Source organism: Corythoichthys intestinalis, chromosome 21 (genome assembly GCF_030265065.1).
Source record: "Corythoichthys intestinalis isolate RoL2023-P3 chromosome 21, ASM3026506v1, whole genome shotgun sequence".
In the NCBI taxonomy this organism is placed as follows: domain Eukaryota; kingdom Metazoa; phylum Chordata; class Actinopteri; order Syngnathiformes; family Syngnathidae; genus Corythoichthys; species Corythoichthys intestinalis.
Window position 1 is genome coordinate 22,085,399 of NC_080415.1, and position 16,404 is coordinate 22,101,802.

Below are 16,404 nucleotides of genomic sequence, written 5' to 3' on the forward strand. Positions count from 1 at the left end.
GGAGGGTATTTAAAAATAAATAAAAATCAAAAACTTTTTTTTTTTAACCCCTAAACCCTAACTTGAGGTGAGAGCATGGGAGAGCATAATTAAAGACACCATGATTTTAACAAGATATTATCGTGTACTTACCTTGTTTCAATCAAAAAACTCCACGTTGCATGTATCATCGGTGTCAAGACACAGATGTGAATGGCCACAGCCAGATTTTGGGGGGATTTTATGGGTGAAACATGGTAATATAACAAGGGTCGCGATGCAGAAATCGCTGACATCAAGGAGTGGTCGAGATGTTCATTTTCATAAATTTACTCTGTTAAACGTTATTTTTTCCAATTTTTCTTTGTTTGGATCGATTATTTATCATCTAACATATCGGGAAAAATGCGACAGTAACAAAAAACATAAAATTAAGTCATAGTTATGAGGTAAATATCCGTGACTTATTTACAGACACCATTTTTTTTCATTGTGACGTAATTTGTTTAAGTTTGAAATTTGCGAGTGAATAATTTTTTTGTCTTTTCTTTTTCTAAACGAAATATTAGACATCAATTAATGATTCTAAGCTAAAAATGACAGCTATTTTGAATAAGAAATATATTTACTTACCTTGTTTTTATGGCTGAGTTGAAAAAAAAAAGCGGTTGCGCGATTTCGGTAAACGGGGGTTTCCAGGGTAAAATGGACAAATTAAAAATAGTTTTGGGGCTTAATGTGCCATGAAACTGCTATAGCAGCATATAGACATATTGTTCTATCAAACATAACAGTTCTTTTGGCTTAAAATACAGGAGTTTATTTTAAAGAGGGGTGCAAGTGCAGAATCTGCTTTTTCAGCCTTGTCTGTGTTTTCTGCAATATATACATGATATTAATTAAGGAATAATGGAAAAAAACCTCTCATTTTCTATCCTAGCAGTATTTTATTTTAATGCAAGACTCAAATTAGTAATTATTCATTTTAGTATTTAAATAAGAATAATACTAAAATGTTCAGTGTATGTGTAAAAAAAAAAAAACGTACTTAATTGTTTACGATTATGTTTACATTTATTTTTATCTGTTCATATTCAAGAAACATGTTCTGATAAGAAAACGTATTACTTATTATCATTTACTTGAGTCATTAAAATAATCATTTAACAAAATAACTAATTCTATTATATTCTATTCAGAAATCTTCAGTTTTAATTATATGGTAGTATATTTTTATAGTCTTTTTCATTTTTGTATCTATAATTAATGCATCAAATATTTACTCAAATAATTTTTTTAAATCTAAAAAAAATAAAAATTGTTTTCCTTGTAATATTTTTTTCATTATTTAAGTTTGTTTTATGTTTTTATTATTATTTATGTTTTCATTTTATGAATGTGCTGTTTTTATTAACTATGACCTCATTTAGTGTGTTTTATTTACCGGTATATGTACAGTGGGGCAAATAAGTATTTAGTCAACCACTAATTGTGCAAGTTCTCCCACTTGAAAATATTAGAGAGGCCTGTAATTGTCAACATGGGTCAACCTCAACCATGAGAGACAGAATGTGGAAAAAAAAAAACAGAAAATCACAGTTTGATTTTTAAAGAATTTATTTGCAAATCATGGTGGAAAGTAAGTATTTGGTCAATACCAAAAGTTCATCTCAATACTTTGTTATGTACCCTTTGTTGGCAATAACGGAGGCCAAACGTTTTCTGTAACTCTTCACAAGCTTTTCACACGCTGTTGCTGGTATTTTGGCCCATATACGTAAATATATATATATATATATATATATTTTAGGGCTGTCCAAATTATCGCGTTAACGGGCGTTAATTAATTTTTTAAATTAATCATGTTAAAATATTTGACGCAATTAACGCAGATGCCCTGCTCAGAGATTTAAATGACAGTACACAGTGAAACGCTCACTTCTTGTGTTTTATGGAGTTTTGCCGCCCTCTGCTGGCGCTTGGGTGCGACTGATTTTATAGGCTTCAGCATCCATGAGCATTGTGTAAGTAATTATTGACATCAACAATGGCGGGCTACTAGTTTATTTTTTGATTGAAAATTTTACAAATTTTATTAAAACAAAAACATTAAGAGGGGTTTTAATATAAAATTTCTCTAACTTGTACGAACATTTTTCTTTTAAGAACTACAAGTCTTTCTATCCATGAATCGCTTTAACAGAATGTTAATAATGTTAATGCCATCTTGTTGATTTATTGTTATAATAAACAAATAGTCCTTATGTACTGTATGTTGAATGTATATATCCATCTTGTGTCTTATCTTTCCATGCCAACAATAATTTACAGAAAAATATGGCATATTTTATGGATGGTTTGAATTGCGATTAATTGCGATTAAAAAAATTAAGTGTTTGACAGCCCTAATATATACATATATATATATATATATATATATATATATATATATATATATATATATATATATATATATATATATCCAATGCTAAATTTGAATACATAAATACAAAAAAAAGAGGGGGGCTACTTAGTGGTTTTTCACTTTTCGCGGCGGGTTCTGGTCCCCATTAACCACTAAAAACTAAGGATCACTGAATTCCGAATAATTCAAGACAAGTTGAAAAATGACTAAATAACAATACATTTTATTGAAGCAATTTTGGGTAGCAAATCCATCCATGCAAAAACCTATCATAAAACGTTTGATATTGTAAATACTGTGTGGGCCAGATTAAACAAAGTCAAGACAGTTAGAAAGTGGCGCTTTATATGACAATATAATCACACTCATATGGCAGTGACCACCCAAAGGCACCCAGAGGTTATCCGTGATTCACTGCGATAATGAGCCTCATCACTTACACTGTCACACTATCTCCTGAGAGGCCCGGCGGGCCCATCATTTACAGCCCACCAGGAATCAAGGAACCGTGCAAATGTGACCCGTATGATCGTTTCCTAGTCGTGCGTGTTGTAGGACCCAAAAAGAGGGGTTCAATTTTCGGTGTAATTAACAGACAGTGAAATAGAAACTAGTATAAAAGATGGAATAGATGAATATGTCGTCCTTCCATAGTCAGCAACAGCAGATGATGATTTCCTGAGTTGAAGTAAAAATGCTCAATTAGCTTTACCACACTGCATATAGTGAGCCTAAAAAAAAGCACTCCATTGACACTGAAGTGATTTATTTTTGTTTGTGTATTGCCTCAATAAAGGGTCTGAAACTTTGCCCTACAAGTCCGAAATGTAGTCAGGACTAAGTGCCACCTGTCCAGGTTGGTAAGTTCTACACGGACAAAGGCGACGATAAGAAGGGTCCGAACCGGCGCAGCTGAAGAGTAGCGGTTCCTGCTGGAGGTGACAGTGTCGACCCCACGGAGTGTAAGCGGGGAAGATATGGTTGACTTCCTGGGCCATGCTGGAGCAACCAATTGAAAGTCTGTTGGAAAGTTGGAAAGAATAGAGCTGATTTTAACTAAGTCATATACGTTTAACAATGGAAAAACTGGCATGTTTTGCAATTTAAGGCTCAAACTCTAAATTGGAGGTTTAAATGTTCCTTCTGTGTTCTAGTGTCTATGATTTTATGCTTTTAAAATGGACTTGGGTGTTGGAATACATTAACACAAATGTTATTTTCCCTTGTCCACCCTCTCGTTTTCCCTTTTCCATCTAAGGAATCATGGCGCAGTGAGTCAAAGCAGATTAGACAAAGGTACTTGTTCACACGGCTTTCACCTCTCACCTGGCGAACACCTCAGGGTCGTTGAGGCGTTGAAACTGCGAGGGTTCGCACACCAGCGAGGCGCGTGCACACACGCTTACACATGACTGACCGAGAGGACCCATGTGCACTCTGAGCGCACTTTCTGGCGGCCACGTGGTGACTGACGGAGTGCAGAAACTCTGGAGGGAGAAAAGGTCGCAAATATCACATTGGGTTATTAATGGTATGTAAACATTTAGATGAAAATTGTTTTTTGTGTGAATGCAGGAAATCGTTTAATTGATGAGAATTTGACTGATCTGTTGATTGAGTAAAGCCGTACCAGTGTGTTTTGGCTGAGGAGACATTAGTACTACTCACATTGCATACCTAGTGTATGTAGAAGTACAGATATTTGTTAATAAAACAATAATTGTGGAAAACTGTTTCACTGTTAGGTAAAAGCTAACAAAAGGTGTAGAGGGAGTAGAAAGTAGAGTAGGTAAAGTTACATGGCAGTAGTATCATAGACTTCATAATATATTGATGGGAGGCGGGGCCGATTAATAGAAGGCTTATCTCCGTCAAAGCTGACCGAGTGGAAACAAAGAGCTTTTTACGTTGAAAATTCTTGTGAATAAATGCGTAAATCCCTGAATTCTTTATAGATATGGACGTATAACAGTCTCGATTCTTGGTTAAAAGCAAAAAAAAACCCGGGCAGTTAGCATTTTTTTAACGTAAATATGTCGAATGTACTGCTAATCTTTAAGCCACTGTGGCGCCGTCTTATCACCACAAATAGCTTTTTACATTGAAAATTCTTGTAAATAAATGCTTAAATCCCAAAATTCTTTATAGATATGGATGTAAAACAGTCTCGATTCTTGGTTAAAAGCAAAAAAAAAAAAAAAGGGGGAGTTAGCATTTATTTTACGTAAATGTGTTGAATGTGCTGCTAGTCTTTAAGCCACTGTGGCGCCACCTTATCAAAACAAAGAGCTTTTTATGTTGAAAATTCTTGTGAATAAATGCGGAAATCCCTGAATTCTTTATAAATATGGGACGTAAAACAGTCTCGATTCTTGGTTAAAAGCAAAAAAAAAAAAAAAAAACGGGGAGTTAGCATTTATTTTATGTAAATATGTTGAATAGTCTTTAAGCCACTGTGGCGCCACCTTATCACTACAAAGAGCTTTTTACATTGAAAATTCATGTGAATAAATGCTTAAATCCCTGAATTTTTTAAAGATATGAACGTAAAACAGTCCCGATTCTTGGTTAAAAGCAAAAAACCTGGCAGTTGGCATTTATTTTACGTAAATATTGCGAATTATGACGCCAATGCCGTAGCGGTTGATTTCTCCCATTGATTATATTTCACAACGTTTCAAACATCATGCATGGCACAAAAAATATAATAATTACCTTAAACCCTCGAACAAATCACTCCTGAGACAATCCTTCCTGTTTGTATGCGGTACAGCTTTCGTACTTTTTCAACCTACATCTGGCATTGGATACCTGCATGTGTCTGAGAATAACTGCGACCCACTTCGACAGACTGAAGCGAAGTGTGGGACGGCCCCCTACTTGTAGGCGTGACGCAGTGTCTGGGACAGGTGTCCCGTCAATATCATTATGAAGTCTATGGTAGTATTTACCTGATGTGTAATATAATGATGAACCCTCTCCAGCATTCCTTCACAAGAGAACTCTCGAGGAGTTAGAGGCTTAACCTTTAAAAGGACACACTTATAATTTTCAAGAAGAAAAAAAATGCATTCTTTACGAGACCAAGAGACAACGATATAATTTTAAATGGATATAGTGCTTTTTTTCAAGATAATGTAAAATATGTACTTATTTCACCCATGTTTACAACTTTTTTATTAATACAATATTTTCATCAATTATATTTATATTGAACTGTTGTTTGCTGTAACTTATATGCTCATGTCTCATTTGTCGTAATATAGCATTTAAGGAAGTGTACACCACTGAATTTAGCATAACCTGGCTACGTAGAATCTCTTGGACTGCTTTGCGAATTTCTGTCTCGTTGGTCGCATCCACAGTCCACACGTGAGGTCTGCCAATGAATTGTTCAGCGTACGGGTGCTGCGAGGAGATCTGGGATCGAAAGTGGATCACCATTACCATATTGGCCCGAATATAAGACGGCCCTGATTATAAGACGACCCCCTCTTTTTCAAGACTCAAGTTTGAAAAAAAGACTTTTTGAACACCAAATTAATTTTTATACAGTAAATAATTACAGTACATCCGAAACAAATGATTATAACAATATATTTGAGAGAAAAAGCATGTTAGTTTGCCTCATTCAAATCTTAATATCTGAACATTTAAATATGTAAACTAAAGTGCAATCACATTCGTAAATGAATGCCTTCTGGTTTTGGAAATGTAAATAAACCAATCTATTGTGATAAAACAACAAAATTGCAAAAACTGCATTAACCATCAAAGTGAAGTCTAACTGTAACTGTTGTCTTGAAACAAATCTGAATAAGGACAAACATTGCAATGAAACAATGCAAACTGGTTAAATTTGAGAGTAGCTGAGATCTGTCATGACAGAACATCGCTTCAATGATATTTGGCGCCATCTAGCGTCGTGAATTGGGAGAGTAGCTGAGAACTGTCATGACAGAACATCGCTTCAACGATATCTAGCGCCATCTAGCGTCGTGAATGGGTATGATGTCTAGACCGCGAATATAAAACAACCTTTTTCAGTCTTATTACAATGCAAAAAAAACACTCTTATATTCGGGCCAATACGGTAGTAAATGAAAAACAATTTGCAGTGTTTACTCCCATGTATACCTTTCTTGTTGTGGGTTTGCCTTTGTAAAAGTCATTATTTTCTGAGGAGTGAGGCGGATTGAACCGCGGTTGGAGGAAGACGCAGCCCAAAGCAATGGCCTCAATGGGTGCTGGACCCTCATAGGGGAAACCAAGACCGACAAAAACCTTACAGGGGTGCCAGTATGTTAGTCAGTTATCAAAGTAAAACAAGCAGGATTGAAATGATAAGCAATTTTATCAGGGAATTGTACTTTATATACCATATCTTTTAACTTTATTGAACAAAGGCTCATATTCTGACCTTGGCTCGGCGGAGGAGTGTCAGGAATTGTTGCTGGGAGAGCAGGCCATGGTTTCTTACAAAGTTGGGTAAGGCCGAGATATGCCCCGGGGGCTGGTAGACTGTAGCGTGGGTCTCCATCTCGTCACTGATTACCTTTACGTACTCTGAAAGTCCCTAAAATATTGACCAGGGCAAAAGTAAGACGAAACATGATATGCAAAAGTAGAAATAAAATACAGTTTATATGAATAAAAAACAATTTTGACATTACCTGCCACATGTACTCCTGTTTACCATAGATGACGGCAATCTTCTCCTTCTTGTTGACATCTTTTGGCCTTACTGCATCCTCACTTACAAAGCCCAGGAAGGAGTTGTCAGGTGTATGCGCTACATACAATAACACACATACTGTATTTTTTCTTTTACATTGGTTACACCTAAAGTAACAGCAAAGCCCACAAATAACCCAACCAATATAAATGAGGTGAGTCAATTCCAAACAGTCAAAAAAAATCCTTTAAATGATGGAAACAGCAGGTGAATCACATTACAACTGCATGGCTATTCAATGTGTGCAAAAATAACAGCTGATAGAAGAAATGAGAACTCTCCGCAAATACAAAGTCCACTTTCGGCTGTTTGAATAGGCAGCTGCCTTGCCCGCCACACTGAGCGAAGTGTGAGGGATGAGTATTTACCTAAGAAATGCAGGAATGTGCCAGCATAAGTCTAGGTGCCATTCTAGTTTTTAAAGTTTGCCTTTCCCCATAAGCCAACACCTATTTCTCATTTTCTCATCCCCCCACAGGACAAATAAACACATTCCAAGCTGAGCGATGATGAACGTTTCTCATCTCGACACGTACAGCTCTTCTCCATCCACCGACAGGACGGGAAAGGTGACAGAGAGAGGTGTTGGGATGAAAGGTCTGTCTGGGCTGCCAGTTAGTTTAACCTTGACTATTAATCTTCACCATGAGAATACTTCAAAGTTCATGAGGAATAATCATACAAGTCAAATTTCCAAATATAGCGGCAGGAGGTATTTCTTTTCCTAGGCCTCTGTTATTACAAGTCATTGGGAGATGAATGAAAAATAATAATCAAATAAAACACACTTACGGAACATGGTCATGTACTGTAGAGGCTGGAGTCCCCAACTGCCCCACAGTGTTTTAAAATCGTGAGGGTGTGCATAACTGGCCAAGTTAAAGGCTGGTTCTGTGCCAAACGAGTCCAGGATTCGGAAGCGACACCTGTTGTACATATTTGGGAATTTTATGTTAGCATTTGTGTGGCTCTCTCTCAGCCCACTACATATAATCTTTGTTAATCCACAGTGGGAGGGATTTTTTTGGAGGCAACCATTTGAATTTTGTTATTACAGGCTGAAAGTCTGTAAAGTCAAAGCTCATGTTGTTGTTGTTGCTGTTGTTTTTTGGGGTAGTGTAAACTTCTTTGTTGTTGTATTAAGTTAATTTTGGCTACACTTTTAGATTAGTTGGATTGTTCTTTTATCCCAGACAATTGTTTTATTGTTTTATTTACCTGACATGTTTCAGTGACTACTTTCGCCTTCATCAGAGTGTCACTGATGTTGGTGTGACGCGTCGTTTATCAGCTGATGGATGTAGGCGTGACAGGTGAGTCACACCCTCAGCTGACCTTTCACTCTTCCAGGATGCTGGTTCAAGTAGTAGAGAGCATGTAAACCCCCTCGTCCCTGTTGAAGGTCCTCGGGCCCCACTTGCGGATTTCAATGGCCTCCCATATACAGCGCTGATGTTTGTTTTCTTCGGTGCGAATGAGTCTTCCTTTTCCCAGTCCATAATGTGGTTTTCCCTTTTGTAGTGGTCGGTGATGGCTATGGTTGGGCACCGTTTGAAATTGAACGATTCCGGTTCCGATTGAGATTCCACGTTTTGATTCCAATTCCGAACGATTCTTGTTTCCGATGATTTTAAGAGTCCCAAAAAATACCTGGTAAAAAAAATTTGCATTGTTTATATTGAAGTCTTAACTTCTCGATGATTTTTTTAAATCAAATGAACTTCTCACAGGGTTGATTTTATCTTGTATATAAATATCAGTCTTTGAACTCAAGCATTTTTTTCCCCACTCGGCGGTCAGGGCATCAAAACGAGGACTCGAAATTTTAAAATTCAAATGATTCTGGGAGAATCGGAGTGTTAGAACCCGTTCCCATCGATGCCCAACCCTAGTGATGGCTGACTTGTGGTGTTCCTGTTGCGCTTGTTCTTTTATTGCCCTTGTTTGTCTTATTGCTGTCTTCTTCTCACACTGCTTCTTGTGTTCTGTTTTTCTTGTAATAAAGCTCCTCCCTATCTCTCCGATGTATGATTTAATGCAAGATTTACATTGAACTTCATACAGTATATGGAGTTGCATTTTTTTCTGGGTGGATTTTGTCATTTGGATTGACCAATATCTGGTGGAGTGTTTTGTAGATCAGGGAGGCCATTGAAATCCGCAAGCGGATCCGCAACAGGGACGAGGGGGCTTACATGCTCTCTACTACCTGGACTAGCATCCTGGAAGAGTGAATCCTGTCCCTGTTGAAAGTCCTAAGGCCCCACTTGCGGATTTCAATGGCCTCCCTGATCCAGCGCTGATGTTTGTTTTCTTTGGTGCTGATGACTCTGGTCTTTTCCCAGTCCATAATGTGGTTTTCACTTTTGCAGTGGTCAGTGATGGCTGACTTGCGGTGTTCCTGTTGTTCTTGTTCTTTTATTGCCCTTGTTTGTCTTGTTGCTGTTTTCTTCTCTTCTAGTCTTCTGTTTTTCTTGTAATAAAGCTCCTCCCTGTCTCTCCGATGTATGATTTATTGCATAATTTGCGTTGAATTTCATATATGTGTTTTCTGGGTGGATTTTGTCATTTGGATGGACCAATATCTGGCGGAGTGATGTGTAGATCAGGGAGGCCATTGAAATCCGCAAGCGGATCCCCAACAGAGAAGAGGGGGCATACATGCTCTCTACTACCTGGACAGCATCCTGGAAGAGTGAAGGCTCAGCAGAGGGAAACATGTCAGGTAAATAAGACAACCTAAAACAATTGTCTGGGATAAAAGAACAACTGGTGTAAACTTCTTTATTTATTCCTCCGTTATTCATGGAAGGATAACAATGAAATTTTGTCGGTATATTCTAGGGATGTAGATGCAGCGATCCTTGGAGACGGATTTTTTTCTTGTATCAGGCCTGTTTAACTAACTCAGGACTTATTGTTGTCTGTAGGTTAGGAGTCAATAAAACACATGAGTGCACTCTGAAGTGGTCACAGCCTTCAGCCTGTAGTATCACATTAGTGCTTGTTCTTGAAAAGCTCAAGGATTTTCTAATGCACTTGAGTGCACAAGTAGATTAAAAAAACAATAAGATGACTAGCTGCTCTACCTATTGTTTAGGCAGATGAAGTACAGTTTTAACACATTTTCAGTACAAAATTTTCAAATTATAAAGCAAAAATGATTATTTTCATTTGCAAATAAATGAATACAAATCTATTCTAGAGAATAATTCTTTAGGGCAAAATGATGGCGGGTGAAGCACAGCATGAATGAACATCTATCTAGTCTCACTTGTAATGCTGGAAAGCAAGTCCCATAGCCCCATGAAGATGAGCAAGACCATGATAGTCAGTGTAGATGAGGTCAAATGTCAATGGCGCCTTGATCGGACAGCTTCCTCGGCCTGGAGCAGCACTGATCAGTCTAGACCATTTATATCAATTTATTATAATCGTTAAAAATTTCAAACTCGATTTTAGACAGAACACTGAGGTTGCCCACCTGTGGAGGTGATGCTGTGAGGTAGTAAGGATTACATTATGGCCCAGTATGGTCAAACAGGCACTAAGGTCTGCCCACTGAACAAGCTCTCCAAGTGGACCGCCTTTTTCCACCGTAGCTCCAAAATGTTGGCCAGCATCACCAGCAAGTGCACCGGGATAAAGCAGAACCTTCTGTTCAGAAGAAATATTGTGTCAAATTAAAGAAAAACCACAAAACACTTGATTTAAATATAGTTTAGTGCAGTAAGAAAGTATTTGCAGAATTTAAGGTTGTCCACATTTTATGTCACAGTTTTATGTTTCATTTGCGGTACATAAATTTGAAATAAAGTAATGAACAGCGAGGTCTAACCCTCATTAAAGATGAACGCGTTTTGTTGTTTTGCTGCCTCATCTTAAGAGCAGCTTTTCTCCAGCACTCTGACATCATTTCCACTCTGGAGCGCATGAATTTGACTGCGGGGCTACTGCTGTTGTTGATGACTTTATACAGTGAACTCATGGTGGTACGAATCTCTGCCTGTGTGAAATTTAACAAAGTTGTGAAAGTATGCAAGAGTCGCCCAACTCTGGTAATACAGTCGGGAGAACAAGTATTTGATACACTGCCAATCCCATTGGCAGTGTATCAAATACTTGTTCTACCCACTGTATATTGATAGCTGACTTGTACCTTTTTCATGTAGGGCTGATGTTTCTGATGCCAAGGAGGAGTAGAGTAGTTCTGGCCAGGTTGAGGGGGGCAGAAGTTCTCTATTTGGCTGAGGTAAGTCAGAATGGAACAAACTGTACCATCCACACCATAAAAGGCATAGCAGGGGTCTGACTGCCATTTGGCCTGTAGGAACTTCAAGATAAATTAGTAATAAATCCACATGATCATATATCTATGTACGACAAGCCTTTATAAAGCAGGTTTACGGGCGAAAATCACCAGCTAAACATAATGTATAGTCTACAGTGATCCCTCGTTATTCGCCTTTAATGGGGACCTCCTATCCCCCCACCCACGCGATAATCGACAATGCGCTAGGTAGAGGCGGAGTCTATTTACATTTTTTGTGTGTGTGTGTGTGTGTGTTCAATGTATTAATTCAGATTTAGCATTGGAAAGAGATACATATAAGACATTTTTTCCCGTTTTTCCCGAAAGTATAATTTAAAAAAAGTTTTAAACATCTTCCTATCCCTCCGAATTATTTTTAAACAAAAATAATGTAGCAAAATGCTTGTCTTTATTAAATGCTTCATTGAGTGGGTCCACTCAAATCCACTCATGCTGCTGAGACTGGCCTGTTGTCACTTACACAATGAGGGGCCGTTTACATGGTGACTCTCCGAGAATACGAAAAATTTCAAATTTGCATTTGCATTTGCATCTCCATTTGAACAATCTCACAATTCCACATGAAAACGATGTAGTATTCATGCCAGGCCCTCGGGGGCAGTGCAGATTTACAGGGCGATAGCGAATGATGCACTTTGACTCCGCCAAGCTCCCTCAGCCCGGAAAAAAATATGCCCGCCCACTCGAAGCAATGTCATTTTTCTTTTGTTCAAAAAGGCACAAAAATTGAAACGTTCAACATATTTAATTTAAAATGTTATTAAAACAGTAAATTAAAGCCGACATTCCGCCATATTTGCTGTTTTTAATGTTTAGTAGCACCGCTGCGCACGCCCAATGTGACGTGTACGAGTGCTGACGTTAACGGCGCAGTCTCACACCGCAGGAGCCTTTGATATGCATGCCGAGGAAGCCCCCCCGCAATCGGATTCTTCCACTTTGGAGGCAGGATTCAGAATTTTTCGTCTTCCCCAACACCATATGCACGCGAGGCGAGTCCGCTACTCAGTCATTGCGTCTTTGTGTTGCAGAGTCCCCATGTAAACTGCCCCTGAGTTGCCATAGCACACTGCCGCTAGTGTTTAACAAGCTAAACGATGATTGACAGATCTGCAGCTTTGAAGTTAGCGCTACCAAGCTTCTCTGGCAAGATCAAAGCAGCACCCCAGTCACTCATCATTAACTTTAACAAGCAAACTCCAGCTGCTTGCTGAGCAAGAAAAGCAGCAGGAGGGAGAGTAAGAGGCTGTACGTGATCAGATCGGGACATCTATTAAAAATACTATATTTATTTATTTTTATTTTTGTTAATTGAAAAAAATCCGCAATGGACCGAGGGCCCGAACTTTGAAGCGCAAAGTAGCAAGGGATCACTGTATTGTATGAGGTTCCTAACCTCAACTTTCTCTGCACACACTGGATATGAAGCATCCACTGGCACAACACAGCTCTCCTTTGGCCCTGATTACACATCAGAAAGTTTGTATTTTTTAGTAGGTAGGATTAATGAAAATATGAAAATTAATTACTGTAAATAAACTCTTCTTTGGGCACAACCGCACAATCTAAAAAGAGTGTTTGCAATGTGAAATGCATGTAAATTTTTTAGACTGAAGGCAGTATGCAAACTTACATATAGCCCCCCCCCCCCCCCCAATGTCAACACCCGCACACATACACACCTGACCCACCTGTGTCCTACCAGTCTCTTTTTACAATGCCAAAATAAGCATTCCTGTGCTGTGCAAAACAACCTTATAAAAGAAAAATGTGAATAAGAAAAACAACGGGAATGGCCATTCCTTAAAACAGCAAAGAGAGTAAAGGTAAAGTGAAAAAAGTGATTTAAATTCAAAAGTATGCGTAGACAAGTTTTATGAAAAGGCTCCTAAGTAATACTTAGGGGAGCAGAGGAAGCGTGTGTTTTTGTAGGGGTGGCAAGTTTGTGCTTCAAGCGTGTCGACAAGAGTATGTGTGGCCTTACTTTCCTGAATTGTTCAAATAACAGGGTGAGAGTGCCCCTGAATATCCCTGTGGCCAACATATATATATAGCACGCCAACTATAGCATGCGTAACCTAATTCTCACCTGACACCTCTCAGGTGGGTCGTAGGTCTTGTTAAAGTTCAATTCAAAGGACTTCATTCCCCATAACCACCTGCACGCATTGCCCTTTAACCAGAATCCCCTTCCATTCACATGCATTATCACAGCTTGTTAATTTGTCCCTGCGGTTAACCTCACTCGCTATGAAGGCTTTGAACTGAGGGGTTGGCTAACAGTGATATAATGCAGGGCGACCACAGAGGTGCTTGTAATTTACCAATTAGTCAATTATAACTACAAACCAGAAACTCTGGTTCGGACTGGAGTTGCTTTTAGGAGGTCAAATGATAGAAAACACAGCTTAATTAAGCAGGATCTTTATGTCAGCAGGCAGTTACCTGTTTTACAGTCGGGGGCGGGGGTCAACACACCCCTGTTCAAATAAATAATTTCAAAACTTGAACTGCCATTAAAGTAGAATGGTCCAAAATTTATTGGTATCCAGAAGCATCCAAAGTTCTTTTCTGTGTTACTAAATGGCCAATATTCTGGTCCAATACCTGTGTATTTTCCATAACTTTCACTTGTTGACGAGGTCTGATGCAGGTAATGATAATTCTTAAATTGGTCCAACCTCTGGGTAACCCTTTTCAGCTCCCTTTCCACCAAGCGAGCCAAGCTTTGCTGGTCCTGTCTAAAACTGGCAAGTCAATATACAGTAAGATCACTGATCAGTAATATACATCTGTAAAATCATAATTAAAGATGTCCCGATCGATCGGGATCGGGTCCGATCATGTCATTTTCAAAGTATCGGAATCGGCAAAAAAATATCGGACATTCCTTTTTTTAATATACTGTATATATATTTTTTAATTAAATCGTTTTCTAATTGTATTTCACGTTACAGACAAAATGTCTTACACTCATCCAGAGTCTTTAGTTTTGGCTTAAAGTAGGACTGTCAAATTTATCGCGTTAACGGCGGTAATTAATTTTTTAAAAATTAATCACGTTAAAATATTTAATGCAATTAACGCATGCGCTGCATGACCCACTCACGCATTGTCGCGTTCAATCTATAAAGGCGCCGTTTTACATATATATAGCGCTAAAAGGCAGTGTAAAATGAGTAGAGTGAATTTAGGCAGTCTTTGGAGACTTTATTTAATTGGCTAAAGCCATTAAATCCCCCTTTCAACAATTAAAAGTATCGTGGGAAGCAATGTGGGGAAGAAAGGTAGTTGTTGATCTTTTTCTTAACACCATATGTTATTTCTCAACGCAGAGAAGATATATCAATTGGTGTCACTACGCACAGTCATGGTTGCACTTCCCATCATGCATTTGGGCAGAACAGTTAAATGGCTACAGTATCATTTACTGAAAGCTCAACAAATACACTAGATGGCAATATTTAGTCACAATATACAAAGTCACATTTATCCTTTAAGAATTACAAGTCTTTCTATCCGTGGATCCCTCTCACAGAAAGAATGTTAATAATGTAAATGCCATCTTGATTTATTGTCATAATAAACAAATACAGTACTTATGTACTGTATGTTGAATGTATATATTCATCCAAGTTTTATTCATTTTTTTCTTAATGCATTGCCAAAATGTATATGATCGGGAAAAATTATCAGGAATGATTGGAATTGAATCGGGAGCACAAAAAAAAGCAATCGGATCGGGAAATATCGGGATCGGCAGATACTCAAACTAAAATGATCGGATTGGGAGCAAAAAAAACATGATCGGAACAACCCTAATAATAATCTTTCTATTTGTGTATGACTTACTTCTGGAAAAGTGTATGGAGATACTCTGAAGTCATTTTGGCTTCTCGATCTCTGCTCAGTTGCTGAACTTGATTACTAAGAGCTTCTAAACGAAGGGCCAGCCTACGAAAACCCAGACCTCGCTGACCTGAAAGCAACACATCCTATCACATGTCACACCATTATGATCATCGCTTTTTGTTTTTGTACCCTGATCTTCAGGAACGTCAACCATGGGCATTTCCAATGGCACCCAAAGGCTTTGCAGCAGCAGTGTGCAGGCAGACAGACCCAAGCAGAGCACAAGGCAACCACTAGAGGATGCAAAAGACATAGGGAAATAGACTTTTTAAATTCATTGGCCCAGTTACCCACTTTGTAACTAAAAAGAATACAACTCATATTTCAATCTTTACTCATTGAAATGCATAGAAATTAAATTAATTCATTCAAGCCTCAAGAAATACCCATGTTTTTGTAAGTGCAATTACATGATAATAAGATCATGAAATATTTTAATCTTGTGAAGGTTTTCATAGAACATACTATATGCCTGTAAAAACTGTTATATTCTCTGTCTAAATTTGTTGCTGCATCATTTGTATACAAATATCCTAGAGGAATTATAACTGTTTATAGCTATAAATTAGATTTTGAAAAGGAAAAAAATAAAAGCAATACAATAGTTTAATTACGTATGTTAAATACATCTGCTGAGGCACGGGCGGATATGGTCATTCAGCTACATGAGAGGAATACAGCTAAATCTGTTGTAGTGGAAAACTGTGACCATTAATCTGATGATGCTCAGTCTTACCTGCGAGGTCTCAGTGCAACACGCATGACCTCCTTTTTACGCTGTTCCAGCTGTCAGCTCTCACTGCCAAAAACAAGAATCCAACTGTAAAGCATGCTGGACAATCATTGACTGATTTTTTTTTTTTTTTTTTTGTAATGTCATTTTAAACTCAAATTGGAATTGAATCATATATTCACATACAGTAATGCAAAAAACAGCATGGATAAACAACAATGTGGTCTCGAGTTTATGCAGAAGGTTTAGTAGGTTTATATAATTCGAAAGCCATTATGATGTCACTA

General features: G+C 38.0%; 1 protein-coding gene and 1 long non-coding RNA gene across 2 annotated transcripts; one reads left to right on the plus strand and one right to left on the minus strand.

Moving 5' to 3' along the window:
• Positions 1-2,713: 2,713 nt before the first annotated feature.
• On the minus strand, positions 2,714-16,147 carry LOC130909176 (alpha-1,6-mannosylglycoprotein 6-beta-N-acetylglucosaminyltransferase B-like). Its single transcript, XM_057825339.1, has 17 exons — positions 16,121-16,147; positions 15,514-15,617; positions 15,325-15,451; positions 14,080-14,219; positions 12,869-12,933; positions 11,293-11,472; positions 10,978-11,145; positions 10,624-10,796; positions 10,414-10,545; positions 7,932-8,065; positions 7,078-7,196; positions 6,825-6,980; positions 6,542-6,688; positions 5,708-5,824; positions 5,356-5,430; positions 3,731-3,891; positions 2,714-3,424 (listed from the first exon to the last, which is right to left on the minus strand). Exons 1-17 carry the CDS (start codon positions 16,144-16,146, stop codon positions 3,217-3,219), a joined length of 2,232 nt encoding a protein of 743 aa, XP_057681322.1. The 5' UTR covers position 16,147; the 3' UTR covers positions 2,714-3,216.
• LOC130909177 (uncharacterized) lies at positions 10,964-15,656 on the plus strand. The gene is made up of 3 exons (XR_009061701.1): positions 10,964-11,197; positions 11,312-11,391; positions 15,526-15,656. It is a non-coding gene; the product is annotated as an uncharacterized LOC130909177 (long non-coding RNA).
• Positions 16,148-16,404: the final 257 nt, after the last annotated feature.